This window comes from Notechis scutatus, chromosome 4 (genome assembly GCF_049901735.1).
Source record: "Notechis scutatus isolate UNSWTSFEM ecotype Mainland chromosome 4, rNotScu1.2, whole genome shotgun sequence".
NCBI lineage: Eukaryota > Metazoa > Chordata > Lepidosauria > Squamata > Elapidae > Notechis > Notechis scutatus.
Genome location: NC_142012.1, coordinates 71,887,151 through 71,906,815, shown reverse-complemented (window position 1 = coordinate 71,906,815; position 19,665 = coordinate 71,887,151). Strand labels below are relative to the sequence as shown.

The 19,665-nt window shown below is 39.1% G+C and overlaps 1 protein-coding gene across 4 annotated transcripts in view; it reads left to right on the top strand.

Moving 5' to 3' along the window:
- The window catches only part of GBF1 (golgi brefeldin A resistant guanine nucleotide exchange factor 1), a 348,645-nt gene that overhangs the window by 228,492 nt on the left and 100,488 nt on the right, over positions 1-19,665 (top strand). For all 4 annotated transcript variants that reach the window (XM_087963724.1, XM_026674267.2, XM_026674268.2 and 1 more), the window contains exons 23-24: positions 2,342-2,435; positions 3,920-4,096. In XM_087963724.1, coding sequence (XP_087819850.1) covers positions 2,342-2,435; positions 3,920-4,096 — 271 coding nt within the window. The remainder of the gene's footprint in view (positions 1-2,341; positions 2,436-3,919; positions 4,097-19,665) is intronic.

Here is a 19,665-nt window from a genome sequence, read left to right as displayed (position 1 = left end):
GTCTGAACTGATAACAAATAAAAATCTACTCACAGAAAATTACAAGGCAGTCCACAAAAATCATTCATGAAGAAAATCTGAAATAAGATTAAACTTTGTCCCGTACAAAGTTCCAGCCGAAAACACACCCACTTTTATCCCCTGTGGGGTGTGGCTCAATGACTCAGGCTCACTCTCTGACCCTCCCACGCCTCCTACGTTGCTGCTCACGTTTCTCCCTACGATGCTGCTTAGGATCAGGATACTCTTCCTCTTTACTCCCTGTCAGGGGCTGCTCCGATATGCTTTCCTGCTGATTAATCTCAGGCTGTTCATCTCGGTTGTCTGATGAAACCTGAGGCATTATCAGGTAGGAAGCCATTGCCAGAGAGGAAGGTCCTGGGGAGGAAGGCATTCCCAGTTCCTCCTCCTCATCTTCCAAGTCCTCTTCCTCTGACAGCATAGGCTCGGGAATCGGGGCCACAACACAACAAGATGAAAGTGACGTTGAAAAAAAAGAATGAGCAGAGCGAGAAGGAAGCAAGAGCAAAGGAACAGAGAGAAATAAGTTCAACTAGGAGAATAAGATCTATATATAAGTGATGCAGTGCAAAAAGAAATAAAGTTGCTGTCAATTAACATAAATGGACTGAATTCCCCCATGAAAAGAAAAAAAACTATTTACAAAATCACAAAGGCTAAGATTAGATATAATATCACTAGAAGAAGTACATATCAAATTATCCTAAATTGGGGAAATTGTACTCTTCACTATTGCAACAAAAGAAAAAAGGAGTGGTATTATATATTAAAGAACATATAAAAGAAACAACAAATGGTAAGCAAATGTTCAAAGATGAAGAAGCAGGAGAATGTTGATTGTGGAAGTGACATTAAATAAAAAAGAGATACTTTTAATTGCGATGTATGCACTGAATAATGGGCAGGAAGAATTTTATAAAAAATTGCATAAGAATATACTTGAAACAGAGTATGAAAATATTTGTCTTATAGGAGACTTCAGTGCAATCGTTCATACAAAACGATTATAAAAGTAGTAAAATGAGCAGAAAAGCAATTAAAACAATAAAGACTTTACCTATGGTTATTCCCCATGGTAGGCTAGCCCTCTAGGTGGACTGAGAATGAAGTTCTGGCTTAATGTCAGTCCTTCCCCAACTTGGTCCCTTAAGAAAGAAAGACCCTCAACTCCGTTTGTAGTGAAAGCTATACTTTACTAAAAGGCCATGTGTATACAGTATAGCAAAGCCAGAACTGAGTATTCACACCAACTTTTCCCAGTTATCTCCCCCTTCCCTTAGTTCCTTCCCATTGCTCGTCATTCATTGTCCAATCAATTTTAAAAGAGGTGGTTTGGAAACAGTCACTCTGCCTGTTGGCATTCTTCTGGCTTTGTCGCTTCCCTCAAGCATTAACCCTCCCTCCCTTCCCTTCCTTCCAGCCTCCTCTCCTCCCCCCACCCAGTTTTCATGGCAGACTGGCATTCTGACACCAGTGTGCTTACGACCTATTCGGTCAGCTCCAACAATAGATTAGAAAACCAAGTTACAGCTTCATAAAACAATTGTTGTACCAACAGCGATCTACACCAGCGATACACGGGCATAACAGCACACACAGCATGAAAGCTCAATGTGTTCCATCAATCTTGCCTACAGAGAATACTGGATGTCACTTGATGTGACCATGTCAGCAATGAGGAAATTTTTCAGTGGAGTGGATCCAGGAAATTGCAGCCATTGTGACTGAACATTGAATGTGTCTAGCTGGCCATATTCTTCACTTGCCAGAACATCGATACTCAAAAACACTGTATGATGGGAGCCATCAAAGGGAAAGTGGACGTGGGGTAGACCATGGAAAACTGGGTGTCAGACATTTAAAAATGATTTATAGACAATAGACATTAAATGGATAGAAGCTGAAGACTCTGTCATAGATAGAATTCATTGGAAGAAACTTGCTGTCCTATGCACTTCATGCAAAAGAAACATGATAATGATGATACAATATTTGCCTCCAATAAATACAATAAATATGCAAGAATGAAAAATGAGCGTTTGAGTAGTATTTGTGTTTGTGACAGAGTTGTATTTCTGAATGACATCTTGTTTTTATTACTGCAATGATTATTGTGCTTAATTCACAATTAAACTATATCAGTTTGCCCATCATTAATGCACATGCAGTATCATTTGAAACCAAACCAGCTTGGATTGAATAATCACAGTTTGATACATATCTGTTTGTGTTCCAGAAATATAATGGGAAAAATCTAGGGAATAATTCTGGAAGCATTCACTATGTGATTTCTCTGACAGCATTATGATTTGTCTTTCAGAAAATGTGCCATGATCTCTGCTCATTATGGCCTCAGTGATGTTTTTGACAACCTCATAATTTCTCTCTGTAAATTCACAGCCCTAAGCAGTGAGGTAAGTCATCAAATGGAGACATATAAATAATTTAAATTTAAACATAGTTCATGAGCAAAGTTGATTTTCCTTTCAGTTAAATACAACCACTTGATTAGTTAATACTAATCTTTAGTTCTTTCTGGTTCCCCAGAATGTTCAACTTTCAAAGTTCCATCCTACCATTTTTTAAAAGAGGAAACAAAAGCATGTTCTTGCAAGAAAGATCTTATTTCCAAACCATCTGGACCCTTGGTCTGTTTGTAATTTTCCAAAATCAAACTCTTCTTTTGCTGTTTATCTCATTTTTAAAATTCCTTAAACTTGTATTTAAAACATATTTCACTAAGAATTGAAGAAAATTCATCAGGTGCTATAAAACCTGTTGATCGAAAGTTTATAATAATTGAAAAAGCAGTTAATAAGCAATTTCAAAAGTGGTTACAAAAGGAAGTATCAATAGAAGTAAATATTGAAGGTTGAGCTTTAGGGTCCTTGGTGCTCTAAGCACTCACTCAGCTTAGTTGTTTTCTTACAGACATTTCATTACCTAACTAGGTAACACCATCAATGTTACCTAGTTAAGCCAATCTCTGAGCCAATTTCAGAGCACAAAAAAAAGGAAGTACAAGTAGTTCATTCAGTAACCATAGTTACAACAGCATTGAAAAAGTAACATAACCATTTCTCATAGTTATGACCGTTGCATTATCTCCATGGTCATGTGATCAAAATTCAGATTCTTGGCAACTGTCTGAGATTTACAACAATCGCAGTGTCCCAAGGTCATGTGTCCCAAGGTCCCAAGGTCACCTTTTGAAACCTATGTTACTAACTTTACTTAACCACTGTGGCAGAAAAGATTGTAAAATGGTACAAAATTCACTTAACAACTATCTCGGTTAGCAACAGAAATTTTGGGCTCAATTGTTGTCATAAGTTGAGGACTACTTATATATGAACCCGGTGTTTTTTTTAATCCACCGACCATGATTGAAAAAATGGCTATTCCCTTATCTCTCAGACCTCTTAACCTGCCAAAGACTGCAGATCTTGTGTGTTAAGCCCATAGAAGCCTATGCAGTGGGACAAAGAAGAATTGAAGAGATATCAAATCCTATGACAATATTTGAATGAACTAAAGATTTAGATTCTCATAGGTACAAGGAAAGAATATGAAGTTGGTTATCAAGATCAAAATAAGCCAAATTCTGGCAAACCTTTATAAGACTTTTTGCTAACACTAGGATTGAAAAGACAATGTCTTATGGATGTGTTCTAAATAAGAGATAGATTATAGAAAAAGCAGTATCTGTCTAACTAGTAACAGGCAGTATGCTGCAATACATACACTGTGAAAGTACTAAAATATTAGTCAAATTTAGTCAAACATTGTGACTAAATATTTGATTAAATCAAGCCATTTGGTTTTGAGTTAATATTTTATACCAAACTTGATATTTTTAAACAATAAGAATTTATTTATTTGTACTTTTCTGTTGCAGTCAATTGAGAATTTGCCAACAGTTTTTGGAAGCAATCCAAAAGCCCACATTGCAGCAAAGACGGTGTTCCACTTGGCTCATCGACATGGTGATATTTTACGAGAGGGCTGGAAAAACATAATGGAGGCAATGTTGCAACTTTTCAGAGCAGAATTATTGCCAAAAGCCATGGTGGAGGTAAAAACAAATGATAGTAGATGCTAGGATAATTGGGTGAGAGGACAAGAATTTTCCATGCTTGGGCTTTGTTGTATAATCAATGTGCAAAAAACTCTTTAAATTTTTTCCCCAGAGTGTTAAATACTATCTTTAAAAAGCCTATAAACTGGAATTTTATAAAATATAATGATATAAAGTTTTAAGTTTGAGAGTGGGCTCGCATGCAGGTGAGTGGTACAGTCAGGCCCAAGCTCAGATGGGTGCACAGATGGATGGGTATGAGAGTGGGTTATAGTGCACAGGCAGGTAGGGATAAGTGATGATGTGAGGGTTTTGTGGAATATGAGATCCCCATGCTACTCATGGTCTAAACCAGGGCTCACCAACCTTTAGGACCTCAGGGACCACCAAACTCATAATTTCAAATCCTGCAGACCACTAATATGAATTTTGGCTGACAGTGGCTTGCTGACATTGGTGGGAAAGTTGATCCCATATTCCAGAGCTGCAGTAGTCATAGGACTGGCCTGTGCACCAGCCTGCCGTGGATGAGCTGCTCCGGGATGACCAAAGGGCCAGTCTTGTGACTACTGCAGCTTTGGAATATGGGACCAGCCCGTGGTGGGGTTGAAAATCTCCGCCATAGGGGCTGGCACCTATAACGTGCAAATTTGCGGGTGATGCAACATGCAAAAAGCAGCGCAGCCCTCACTGGCCAGGTCAAGGTAATGGTGCTGTTGTGGGGGGGCAGCAGCACAGGTGGGCTGAAGCGGCGATGGAGATGGCTGGAAGGTGCAGGAACGCCGTGCTACTTGCATTTGCACGGCACTCCCACACCTTCCAACTCGCCTCTCCTGGCCTGGGCTCTTCCTTGATGGCAGCGGGATGTAGGGACAGCTCAGGACAGGAAAAGTACCGGCTGCTGGTGGTAGGAGGGGGCGGAGGGGGCAAGTCTGCACTCACCATCCAGTTCAGAGGTCCAGAATGAGGCATCTGCATCAGTTTTCTCATCCCTCTCAGTGCTCCCCCCCCCCCCACGGCCCCAGCCATTGCTGCCCAGGGAAGGCACAGGAAAAGCAAGCAGAAACATAGCTCTCACTGGAGCGAAAGAGCTGAGATTGAGGAAGGCAAAGGCCGCCTTTGAAAAGCACCACTTTCTGTTGCCTGTGCCTTCCCCGATCTCCACTCTTTCGCCCCAGCGAGAGCTATCTTCCTGTGCCTTCCCTGGGCATCAATGGCTGGGGCCATGGGAGGGGGCAGCAGAGGAGTCAGGGCTGCTCTCCCCCCTCAGCAAGCTAGACCTGGAGGAACGCGAAGAATTGCGGGAGAGCACCGGATAAATGCATGTTGGAAATGCCAACCCACGTTTCCAGCATGCTATCCTCTGTCCCGAAGTAGGATTGAGTAGGATTGAGTAGGGGGAAGGGAACAGGGGAAAGAGTAGGAGGGAAGGAGAAGCTTGTTTGGCTTTCCTTTGGCATGGGGCGGGGGGAAGACCAAATGGCCAGACCAAAAGAGTCCTGTGGAAGACAGGCTCCTAATAACCAGGCAACATCCCCCCGCTTCGGCCTCCACACAAGAGGACTCCCCAAGGCTAAGGTCCAAGTTTCTCCCGCCGCTTCCAAGTAGAGAAGGGTCCCTCCCTGTGTGGAGGCTGAGGGGGGGTGTCGAGCCGCAAAAAGCTCAAGCTCTTGCCTGCACAAATGGTGCTCCTGCACCTTCCGGCCATCTCCATCGCCGCTTCAGCCCGCCTGTGCCACCAGCCCCCTCTTGCTGCAATAGCACCATTACATTGTTCTGGCCGATGAGGGCTGCACTGCTTTTTGCAGGTTTGCGCTCGGCTGAAGGGTGGGGGCCAGTGGGTGGGCAGGTCATGTGGGTGGCACAGCCTTGTGTTCCCGTGCAGCCTGGATTAATTGCTTTGTAGGGAGACATTTCTCTACAGAACACCAAAATTTTCTCATGGACCACCAGTGGGCCGCGGCCCACCGGTTGGCAACCACTGGTCTAAACTACTAACTATTTAGAAATTGTTAGCCTGTCATCTATAAATTATACGTTGGTTCCTCAATTCTATTTTTCCCTCCATTCCTTATGTTAGCTCCCCCCTTTCCTGGGCATCTTGATCTTTGCTCATTGTCTCTTGTATAATATTTTCCATTTTTTCCTCTATGCCATGCATTAGTTCCATAATCTCCTTATGGTTTGTTTCCATAATGTCTTTTATGCTTTGAAACATCTTTCAAAGTTCCACTCATTTCCCCCTTATGGAGCATCTTGTTCTGTTTTAGTAAATCCAACTCTTATCCAATAGTCCAGGAACCCTATATTTGAGCTTAAGGTTGCTCTTCAGAAAGTGCAGTGATCATAATTCTTTGTGTCCCATAGTTCATCAGTCAGTTCCATTTAAATAGTCCAGGGAGTTATCCAAAGCCTCTTTAACTCCCCCTTTGTAAATTCAATCATGTATCATAGCATTCAGGGGACACTTTAATTAGATGTCTTCTTTGTTCTCAAGTTTAAATTTCCAATAGTCCTGGGATAGCTGCATATAGCACAATAGGTATTGTTACAATCCTTCAGCTGAAAATTCCCAAAGTTGTAAAAAATACATTGTATCTTCTTTTTATCAGCAGGTGGCACTTTCAGCTTAAATTTCAATGGTAACATGAGTCAATCTGGTTTTAATCATTTTAAATGTAATTCAGTTATAAAAGCAAAGTTAGCTTTTTAGGTAAATAATTTCAGCATTTTAAAATGCCTTTCCAATTTAATGCCTTTCCAATTTAAGAGTCCAGTTTCCTGTATTTTTAAACTTTTTTTGTTTTATTTTTCTCCCCTTAATTCTTTTCTTTCAATTCTGAAATTTTCCTCAAAGTGCTTAATCGCTGCTTTAGCAAATAGTTCTAATATGTTGTTGTTCAAAGCAGGGATCAACCAAAGAAAGCAGAGAAGATACTTTCTGACTGCTTTGATCCCAAAAAGTTTTTGCATGTTAATAAAATGCAAACCAGAGTCATGTACTGTATTTCTATACAGAAAGCAGGAATTGATAAGAGCAGTCAAATAAATCAAAGAAAGAAAGCAAAAAAGGAAGCAGAAAGAATCCAGAGGGGTTGAAATAAATCAGCAGGGGTTGAAATAAATCAACATTCAGCCAGTCAGTTAACCATTAAAAACAAGAACAAAAACAAAAGTTCAAAAGGAGAACTTAAAAGCCCCAGGCATGCTTGCGAAAACATTCTGTTGGTAGGAAGAGATGTTAAACACCCATTGACTTTTCGGCTGTTCCCACAAGAAGTTGTAGTCTTCAAGATTCCTCTCCTGGGTGGGTTCACAGCTATCCATAAGTCCTAAATGCCCCCATTCAAATCCAGGGGGACAAGACTGCCAAAGAACCAGCTCTGGCAGCAAACAGCAGATTGTGAGTAAGAGAAAGAAAGCTCTTACTCCTCAGCAGCCATCTTGGGGAGGAGTCAGGTCTTCCTGTATTCTTCATTTGATAATAATGTAGAGGAATCTGGAAAATTCAAGAAAGATATTTTTATTTTAATATTGATTGTTTTGTATGTATGTATACAGTATGTATGCATTTTGATGCTTTTGTTTTGTAAACAGCATTACATGTGTGTGTATGTAAGTTTCACAGAACGAAGCCAATTCCAATAGCTTTCTTCTTCAATTGACAGGAGACAGCAGCAGATAACTGCCTATTAGGATATTGCATTAATTGGCAATCCAGACTCTATATCTGACTAGTTGCTGCCAAAGAGTCCCAGTCAATGGACAGTTTTTTAAAGCCACCTTCAAGTCCTCCTGGTGCTCTTGTTTTCTCTGAAAAACACAGAACTTTTCAGAGTTACCGAGAATAACGCTGTGACTAAATAGCATGGAGAGTTTCAAAGAGTGTGGCCTGTAGTTATTTAAGCCTAAACTTTTAATATATGCGACAGTGGTAGAAGAGAGATGAGAGTAGCGCTCCTTGTGATCCATCCTCTGTGCTGTACAATAAAAGAAATAATTTGGTAGAATAACAATGATCCAGTAGAAATAACTTGGGAAAGTATTACATTCTGTCAAATTGCTTGTATTTTAAAATCTGCCAGAGGTTATGTAAAGTTCTTCATGTTAAGATGTCTTATTAAGTTATATGATATGTTGATACAAGAAAATGCTTCTCTGATAATGGTGTTCCAGTTCCGAAATTTAAAAAACAACTTTAAAAAAAGCAAATCTCTTTAAATAATACACATATGCGGCAGTCTTCAAATGGAGTCTATGACAACTTGGGGTGGGTAGGTCACAGGGGTGGGATTTTATGGTTCAGACCGGTTCTATAGAGCCAGTTGTAATGATTCTGTGCAGTTTGGAGAACTGGCAAATCATGCTCCTGGCTGGCCCTGCCCCTCTCCACCCGCCCCTTTCCTCCCCTCCCCATCCAGTCAGTCCTTATCATGCATGCACAACATTGTGCGCATGCACGACATTGCTTTTAAAAATAAATAAATTTATTAATGAAACAACAGAAAGAAAAAACATTTAAAAACAATGAATGTGGTGCATACATCCCAACACACCTACTTGTCTTATATCCTTAAATAATACATATTACAAAGAATACACATTTACATATATATATAATAGTCATAATAGTCAGTTAATAGTCATTCATACATTTACTCCTTTCTTTTTTTAAACCAGTGGTAAAACTTCTCCCAGATTTTGTAATATTCAAATTCAGTCCTATCTTTTAACTCTTGAGTTACTCTATCCATTTCGGCGCACGTCCACATTTTTCTAATTATTTCTAATTATTATTTCGTCTGGCATATCATTACCTTTCCATCTATGGGAAGGGACTAATCTCACTGCGGTGGTAACATGAACTATTAAATATATTATCTCTTTATTATATTTTCCCACATTGATAGACAATAGAAAAATTTCAGGTCTGAATTATATTTTAATTTTACACATCTCTTCTAACCAATTTCTAATTTTCAGCCAGTATGTTTGAGCTTTTTCACATTTTCACCATACATGGTAATATGTTCCAATTTCTTTATTGCATTTCCAACATTTAGGGGATAGTTTCGGGTACATTTTTGCCAATTTTGATGGTAGGATATTGGTGCCATTGGTGAAACATTTTGTGTAAGTTTTCTTTATATGATGCCGCCAAAGTTATTTTTCTATTCCTATCCCATAAAATTTGCCAATCTTCCAAATTTATGCCATATTCAAAGTCTTTCATCCAGGCCAACATCGTTTCTTTCACGTTTTCTTCTTCTAGTTTGCATTCTAATAATACTTTGTAAGTTTTTTAAATCAAATTCTCATCTGTACATAATAATATTTTGTCTAATTCTGTTTTCCGTCTGTTAATATCCCATTCTTTCATATCTTCACTGTACCTCGACTGTAATTGTAAATAGGCCCACCATTCTATCTCAAATCCCAGATCTTTCAACTCCTGTCTTGTTTTTAAATCACCCTTCTCATCTTGTATGCCCTCATATGTAATAACCTGCCTTTGACGCAATAAATGTGGGTACATTAACGCTTCTAATGCAGATAGCCAAGTTGGTATTTCAACGTAAATTTGTTCTTTAGTTTTATTCCATACATTTAGTAGGGACTGCCTAATTTTATGCTTTTGAAAATAGCTATGAATTTGTTGTTTGTCTTGCTACAAGAAGGCATGCCAGCCTGCCTGTAGATTATATCCTTCTAAGGTTAACATTCTTTTATTTTTAACACTTATCCAATCTTTAACCCAGGTCAGAATAGCCGCTCTATAATATATTTCCCAATCCGGTAGGCCAAATCCTCCTCTTTTGGTAGTGTTCTGCAACAATTTCAGTTTAATTCTGGACTTTTTGTTCTGCCATATAAATTTTGATACTAGCTTATCCAATTGGTCAAAGAATTTTTTTCTAATTTTATCGGAGTGTTTTGAAATAAAAACAATAATTTTACCCTGTTTCTCCAACAATATGCCCTCCCCCAATAGGAAGTCCCAGCATGTTTTATAGGCATAAAATGAAATTAAGCCCCTCCCCCCAAATTAAGGCCTATATTAAAACATGCGAAATGGGGGGGAATGGTGGGGGGCTTGCCATTAGGAAGTACTTTTGTTGCACACCCAGATATGGTGCTGCCTGCATTGACCCCGATACGAAGTGCCCCACCAACGCTGAGGTCAACATCCAAGCCGTCGCCGCCCACCTGAAGATGCAAGGGGGGGAATTAAGTCACCCCCAAAAAGAAAGCCTAGCCATTTTTTCGGGGCTCAAAAAAAAAAATAAGACCCGGCGTTATTATATGAAAAACACGGTAGTAATATGCTCATTTTTATGGACGCAATTCTCCCCATAAAGGAGAGTCTTAAGTTGTTCCATTTCCTGAGGTCTTCCGTTATTTTTTTAATTCATGGAGTATAATTGAGGGTTATACATTTTGCCAAAATTACAATTCCCAAATATTTAACTGTTTTGTCTGGATGTCCATTATTCTTGTTAAATTTTGCTTTTGTGCATTTGTCATAGTTTTTGTAAGTATTTTAGTTTTTTCCTTATTAATTTTTAGCCCTGCTACTTCTCCAAATTCCTCTAATTGCTTTATAAGTTTTAGTCCTGAATTTTGTGGATCTTCTAAAATAAAAACCAAATCGCCAGCGAAGGCTTGTAATTTATATTCTTCTTTCTTTATTTTTAGTCCTTTTATTTCTGGTTCTTTCCTAATTATTCTTGTTAATACCTCTTAATGTCAAAATAAATAATAATGGTGATAATGGACATCCCTGTCTCGTTCCTTTTTGTATCTCTAATTTATTTGTTATATGATCATTTATCAATATCCTAGCTTCTTGTTTGTGATATATTGGCGATACTACATTAAAGTATTTTGGCCCAAAATCCATATAGTTAATTTGTTACAGAACAAAATTCGATTTTACATTGTCAAAGGCCTTTTTAACGTCCAAAAATAATAGTGCTACCTGTTCTCCACTATGATCTTCGTAATACTCTATGATATCTAGAATTGTCCTGATATTATTCCTAAGATGCCTATGTGGAAGGAAGCCATTTTGGTCTGTATGTATAAATTTGTTTAATATTTTCTTGAATCTTTCAGCTATTATAATTACGAAGATTTTATAGTCCACATTTAATAGAGATATTGGCCTGTAGTTCCCTATCTTTGTTTGGTCATTTTTTTCTTTTGGAATGATCGTAATTGTTGCTTCTTTCCACGATTGTGGAATTTTTGCCTTGTCCAGGACTTCATTAAATAATTTGAGTAATCTGTTGCCTAATAGTTTTTGTTGAGTTTTATATAGTTCAGCAGGAAGTGCATCAGGACCAGCCGCTTTATTTTTTTGTTTATTTATTGCCCAAGTTACTTCTTCGAGGTTTATTCTTCCATTCAATAAACTTGTTTCTTCTTCCGATATTCTCTGATGATCGGCTTTTTTTAAACAGTTTATCACTTTTTCTTCTATTACGTATTCTTCTTCTTTGTATAGATCTTCATAAAATTTCTGAACTATATTCCTTTTCATTTCTTCTTGGTAGCATATTTCCCCCTGTTCATTTTGTGGCTCAGTGATCCATCTTTTTTTCTGCTTGTTTTTTTCAGTTTCCAAGCTAAGCCATCTTCCTGGTTTATTGGCGTTCTCAAATACATTTTATTTTATTCTTTTCAGTTTTGGGGCTAGATCTTCTTTTTCCAACAAGTTTATTTCATGTTTTATTGAATCCATTCGTAATTTTATCTCTTTTTATTTTGGTTCTTCTTGCAGCTTCATCTCCAAGTTTTTATATTCCGTTTCTAATGCTTTTCGTTGTAGTTTCTTTTTCTTATTTTTCTTCGGCTTATAATTTATCACCACCCCTCTCAAATGCTTTAGCAGTATCCCAGGTGTTTTGTAGGGATGTATCTTCTTCTTTGTTCTCCTTAAAGAAGAGTTTCATTTCCTTTTCCAATTTAATTTTAAATTCCTCCTCCTTTAGGATTGCTCTTTGTAGAGTCCATCTTAAGGACTTATATCGGTCTTTCCAGCTGAACTTGATGTAACTATGATCTGCCCATAAGCTCGATTCAATTTCTGTTTCATTTACTTCTGAGATAAGCTTCTTAGACATCCATGCCATATCTAGTCTCGACCAGGAGTAGTGTCTGTTAGAATAAAATGTAAATTGTTTTTACATGGATGGTGTTCTCTCCATGCATCCCCCATGGGCAGCCATGCCTTGCCACCAGCCGCTCCTAACAGCTGATCATGGCGGAGCGCGGAGGGCTCCCTACCCCCGCCAGGCGCCTTTGCTGCAGACCCGAGTATGGTGTTGGTTGCAGGCCAGGTCAGCGGGCAAACGGTGGTGGCGTGGATGTCAGCCTCAGCAGGGCACTTTAAATTGCAAGACCTTCGGTGCCTGCCCCCTGCTGCTTCCTCTGCCGCTGTTGCTTTCCCTTCGCATTCCTCCACTGGCAGCGTTTCAGCCGCTTCTCGGGCGGGGGAGCTGCCTCTCTAGCTTCCACAGTTCCTGCTGGTGCCTCTCTCGCCAGCGCTGTCTTCAACAACAGCGGCAGTGCTGGCAGGAACCATGGAAACGTTTCAGCCACTTCTTGGGTGTGGGAGCCGCCTTTAGCTTCCACAATTCCCGCTGGCTCTAGCGAGAGAACAGTGGCAGCGCCGGCGAGAACCCTGGAAGCTACAGAGGCGGCTCCCCTGCCCGAGAAGCAGCTGAAACGCTTCCACGGTTCCCACCTCCGCTGCCGCTGTTCTCACCAGCGCTGGCGGGAACAGTGGAAGCTACAGAGGTGGCTTCCCTGCCCGAGAAGCGGCTGAAATGCTGCCAGTGGAAGAATGCGAGGGTGCGCAGGAGGAGAAATTAATTCACCCCCGGTGAATTACTGGTATATATCTAATTAATTCATAACATAATATATAGTATACCAATATATCAAAGTATGTAATAATAAAAAAATTCTCTTATGCTTTAATTAATCAACCTAACTACCAAGTATATAATATGTAATGTATATTTGTATAATTATATCAATCTGTATTGTCCAGTATACGCAGAGATCAGCAAAATCTTATATTTACTTATATATGCAGTAATTTGAGAATCAACAAAACAAGCCAAAAGTCAGAAACTTTAACATAAAGAGAAAAGAAACCAAGTATCCCTTCTTTTCCTTATTGCAGTTTCTCTGCCATTCAGTGGCCAGCAGGTGTCTTTCTCGAAGCGCTACAATGTTTCCTTGTCAACTTCAAAATTGCTGACTCATTTTCTTCATACCGTCTATTTTAGTTAATTCCAAGTTTCTTTTTCCAAAAAAGTCCAGAACAGTTCAAAAAGATATATAGAGCCAAAATCCAAAAAATCCAATTTCCCCATGATATTTGATCCAAATTGTCAATTTTCTCTCAAGTTTTTAAATCAAATCCATTTAGTTCAAATAATTCAAATCCCCTCCATTTTTTATTTTGTAATCCCACAGGTCTCTCTCGAATCAACACTTGTCACTTTCAAAAATCACCCTTCTCCAAGTATAATCCAAAGTTCTCTTCTTACATTAATTCCAGGCACCGATCTAATCATTTTTTCTTTTATAGCTGCTTGCACCGATCTTCTCCCTTTTATTTGCCAGATTTTTTTATGGCTTCCCTAACTTCTTCCGATCTCTTTGCCCACCATAAAATTCACTGCTCCTTCTGTTCTTAACTAGGGCTGACTCTTAATGCCGGGTTTTCTCTATACCAATTGCTTTTGGCGCCCCTTTTTGTTTTACTCACTTTAAAATTGTTGAGGCTGACCGTTTAGTATGCACCTTTGTTCCGTTATTTTACCAATAGTATGACCAGCTGTCTTCTATGGACGGTCTGCTGATCATCCTTCCTTCATCTGCTCGATCCAAGTTCTCTCCGCTCCCCCGCACAAACCGCCGCTCGTGTAGGTTCTTCGGCACCCTACATCTTCAGAAACCCTATGAGCCACCTTTGACCTTTGAAAGGTCCTGCAAGACAAAGTTTAAAAGATCGTGCTCCACAGAGAGATCTGCTTGCATGTCTTCTCTCCTAGACAGCTGGCTCTGCCCACCCATGCACGACATTGCTGTCTGCATTCTTCCCTGCCCAGTCACTCCTTAAGGTATATCCTTTTTCCCCCTCCCGACAATCAGCTGTTCCTATGATCAGCTGTGCTGGGATTCCCCTCGCTTACTTACTGCTTTGCCCAGGAGTTTTCCGAGGCTCAGGAAGGCAAAAAATGGAGGGGGGCATAGCTCCCTCCTACCCCCCTTCATTTTTTGCTTTCCTGGGCTCCAGGAAAGCATTCTGGGAGCAAAAACACCTCCAGAAGGCTTCCCTGAGGCCCAGAAGGCCCCCCCTTATGCTCCATTTTTTCCCTTCCTGAGCCCCAGGGAAGCCTTTTGGGAGCAAAAACGCCCCTCAGGAGTCTTCCCTGAGGCCCAGGAGACCCCCAAAAACGGGGGGGGGGGTGTTGATGCAAAAAAGCCATGCCCACCCAGTCACATCGCCACACCCACCTAGCCACCTAGTTGTTATAATATTTAAATCCCATCCCTGGTAGGTCACCAACTGCCCAGCTGGTGCCAATGGATCGGTGCTGATGGTTTGGCACCAACAGGTCATTATCGACGAGTCCTTCCTACTGCCTGGATGTGGGATGAGTGGCCTCTGCCCCTTGGACATGGGGACAACTCACTGTCTGCAGGACAACGAAGCGGGGAGGGGATAGCATCTGCAGCAATTTATTACATGTAAAAAATATCTCACAGCTTGCTAGATGTTGTGATATAAATGACTATATAAATTATTGTTTTGACTGAAACTTCAATCTTCAACCTTGGAATGTAACAGCAAACAGCTGCTCATTTGTATTGTTTGGATTTAATGTTTGAATTTGAAATCTATTCGAAAGCATTGCTCACCCCACACTTCTGACCAACACAGCATCTCTGGATCAAGAAAAAGTGACGTGCATGTGTGTGCATGTGTGTGTGTGTGGGGGGGTAGGCTGTTTTGATCTTAGAGACCACTCCTGGAGACCACAAAGGGAAAAACTAGTTGGGCAGAACCAGCAGAAGCCGTGTCAGTTCCGTGTATCTGTCATTTCTTCAATGGAGGAAGAAAAGTGGCGGGGGGGAGACTGAAAGAAATCCTTCTTGATGTAACCTGAATATATTTAATCTTATATCAGATTTGTATAACCTACACATGATACAATGGAGGGATGAATCCAGATGACCGGAACCTATCACCTCTGTGAGAGACAGCCAGGAGATGAAGAAACCATAAAAATTCCATAGTGAGATGTGTCCTGGGAAACTCTGAAAAAGATCGTTCTAAAAAGGGGTGGGTGGGGGGAATTAACATGTTGGCTCTTTGTTTTACTAAATACACATCAAGATAAGGGGAGAGGTTTTAAACTCCCTTCTGCATGCCTGAGAGACCTTAGACGCTGCTTTTAACCCCTACATGAATTGTCTCATCTCAATAAAGGATTCTTTTTGATACTTTTTGATATGTTTTCAGAAGTTCATTCTAGTTGATTGAATGGGAAAAGTTCTGTAGCCTTACAAGCCGTGGGAATGGCCTGCGATGAAACCGCAGAAAGGAGTTGTGATTTGTTACATACGAGGCGTCAAACCAAAGGGGATTTGACATCTATTTCAAAAACACAGTGAAAAGTGATACCTTTTGAAAACTTTGCACGAAGGGGAATTATATTTCTGCACCGCTCTGACTGTATCTACTGTAGTAGTTTGCTGGCCGTCATTTCATTTATGCCTGTGATTTATTTACAGTCCCTGTTTGTGCCTGATTTATTTACTCATCAGATAATCACTGCGGAGCAGCACTGCTGAGTGGTTCCTGCTCTTCCTGAGGAAGAATTAGAGCAGCCTGCACCTTACTAAAGTTCCAAACATCATTTCTAAAAAGTACAATGTATTTGCATTTGTATGAGAAAATCTTTCCCAAAATATGCATTATAGCCTGAATTGGTTATTTCAGATGCCCGGGTGGGGGAGTGGGCTGAGTGGGAGGAAGGGAAAACAAGGGCCGAAGTCTGGAAATCTGTGAGGAGTGGATGTGCTAGGGTTGTAGCCTGAGGGGAAGGACAGTTACTCAGTTTGGAAGGTTACTGCCAGGTATGACTCCAGTAGAGGCGCAATAAAATTGTATATTTTATACCTCAAAAATGTTCTTATGTTGCTGAAAAGCACTGGGTTAGGGCGAGGGTTAACTCTTATCATGGGTCATTACTTGTGGTGGTTGAAGACACTTTGTTCAGAGATGTAGAGATGAATGGTGGATGTAGTTCTTTTGAGCACCTGATCAACAGAGCCCAATCTAAACTCTTCTGGAAATCAATTTAGATCAATTTTGAGGGCAATTGGTGAATGTGTGTGGCTTTTAGTGTGAACCACAGACGTGCATTTATTTTAACTTGCATTTATTTCTCCATGTTTTGGGTTGTCATCAGGAACTTCTTTAGGATCCTCAATATGACATGGCCATGATTAATTTATATCAGAAGATCATAGTATATATATATATATATTACATAAAATACATACATTACTTGGGATAAAATACATACATACTTGGGATATTACATAAAATACATACTTTAAAAGCACAACTACAATGACGTGGGAAAATACCCGAACAAAGCTGAAGGCCATACATGTAAGTACCATGAAAACTTAAGAAAACATATATATATATATATATATATATATATATATATATATATATATATATATATATATATACATACATACATATATATATATATATATATATATATATATATATATATATATATATATATATATATATATATATTATGTATTATATATATAATACATAAAATACTCATTCTATTCCAATTTGGCTCAACCATTAATGTTAATTACAATCTTCCATTATTAATTAACATCTTTAACAATTATTTTCAATTAAATATCATACTTCCTTAGGAACACTTGTAATATTTCCATATTTCTTTCATATTTCTTTCACTTAAATTTTTATAAATCATTAATAACAATTAAAATGTTCCTATACTTTCCTAATTTCATTCTCTCATTCTCTTTATTTCATTTATTTATTAACAAACATTCGATTACATTACAATAAGTATTTTATCTATCACTTTAATCACACTTGTTTCATACTTTCTAAATTCATTTCTATTTCTAATATAAAATGCTATCTTATGTACCCTTGCAGAATCCTCTCTTTCAATTAAATTTTCACCCATTATCTCTATGTCTTCTAAATAGGCTTATACCTTTAATACTTGTATGTTTTCTCTGTTTCTCTATATCCTGTTTCTATCTTTATAACTTCTTTTCCTCTCCTTCTTCCCCCTCTTCTTCTCCCTCCCCCTTTTTGACCCCTTGTCTCTCTAATTCTAATTCTCTCTTCTGTAATCCTCTCTTCTGTTTCTTCCTAATAATTCTGTTTCTTCCTAGTAATTGCTTTTTAAACTATTCTTTTTTGGGGGGGTTGCTTTTTCAAATCTTAAATTTTTCACTCTCTTTCCCCCCTTTCCTCCCCCCCCCACATAGAATTACTTGATCATTGAAGATGACTTCTTGTTTGTCCTGCCCTTCTTGTTCTTCAAGCATTTCTTGTTGTTTCTCATAGTTCAAGATCTCCATTTCTAAAGTTAAAGATCTCCATTTCTAAAAATTGAAATACAAAGCCAAAAAACCTTCTTCCTTCTTGTGCATCTTCTTTCTGTTTTTAAGTTCCATTTTCAGTTCTTCCAAGAGTGATGCCATTTTAAACCCTTTTAAACAACCACCCAATTGATTTTAGTCATTTAAATTCAATAACCAAAAATCCAAAAATCACCAAGAATCCAAGTAATCCAAGTCTGTTTCTTCTTGTTTCTTTTTTCCACTTTCTCTTCCTGGGGTTCTATTGTTACAAAGTTTCAGTTAGAATGTATTTTTTAGGAATCTTGTTAAGGTTTCACTGTTAATTCCTTTTACTTCCAGGTGGTCTCCTCCATTTTTCCAGTTCCCACCCTTTTGTTTTTTTCTTTTCTCTCCTGTCCGTCTTTTAAAAGTTTTTAAATATCCAAGAAATCTTTATTATCCCTTTGACATTTTATTTTCAGCTTAAATGCCTATTAATGTCAAAGTGATTTTTTTTCAGTTTCTTACTTAAATCTCTTAGCTGTCAGTATGGGAAAGGAAAGAAAAAAACCCAAATCTTTTCCCTTCTCTCTCTCCTTTGCCGCTTCAGAAATCTTCTTTGGGAACAATGTTATGCTTTATAGTTCCAATACCAGGATACCTTATGTTGTTGCTTTTTCAGTTCAACCCGGTCAGTCAAAGCTTTCTCTTCTTATCTTCTTCCTGCACAATCTTTTCTGGTTGGGTTCTTCTTTGAGGTGGCCATTTCTGACCACCGCTGCAACTGCCTTTGGGAAAGGGAGTAATGGTCAGCTGGGGAGGAGAGATGCAGCTCTCCTCGATCCTGCTGGCGGTCTCCCCCCTCTTCACCACCTCTACGGGGGGCTTAGCCCCGAATCCAGCTGGCTTGGGGTATTCCAGTGGCGAGTACGGATCGAAACCACGCACGATCGTGGATTTCGGTTCGTCGCCGAAGAAGCCCAAACCAGACAATCCAGGAGCAATCTCTAAGACTCTCTCTCTCACACACATCCAGTTTCTCTTGGTCCAGAGGTGCTGCATTAGTCAGAAGTGTGGGGTGAGTAACACTTCGTTTTCTTTCGAGTAGATTTAAAATTCATACATTAAATTCAAACCATACAAGTTAGCAGCTACTGGCTGTTATTGGCTCACAACTTTGTAGGATCAAAGTTACAGTAAAATTATTCATATTTTTTTATCTTTCAACTTCATTATTGAAAAAGATACCAAAGAGAGGAACTGTTTCATTTTAAAAGGGAAAAGAAACAACAATCTATAATTAATTAACCCATTGCAATTTTAAAAACTCTACCTCTGAAAATCATTGTCATCATGTATGCAAAATCAAAACATTTTGCAAGCTCTGTGACAGTGCCAGATAAAAGTGAAGTTTGTGAACATATATAGATGATAGAGCTATTTTGACAAAAGGTGCTTTCCACAGGCAACCTATATTTGGTGATGACATTTCTCCTTTTCTGGAAAACAAATCAGAAACACTACTATGATCTTCTGATATAAATTAATCATGGCCATGTCATATTGAGGATCCTAAAGAAGTTCCTGATGACAACCCAAAACATGGAGAAATAAATGCAAGTTAAAATAAATGCACGTCTGTGGTTCACACTAAAAGCCACACACATTCACCAATTGCCCTCAAAATTGATCTAAATTGATTTCCAGAAGAGTTTAGATTGGGCTCTGTTGATCAGGTGCTCAAAAGAACTACATCCACCATTCATCTCTACATCTCTGAACAAAGTGTCTTCAACCACCACAAAGTGACACTATGTCACATATCTTCCAGATTTTACCATCAGAATTGTATTGCCTCATTCATTCCACGTCCATTTCTAGGAAATTTTTCTTCTGTATAG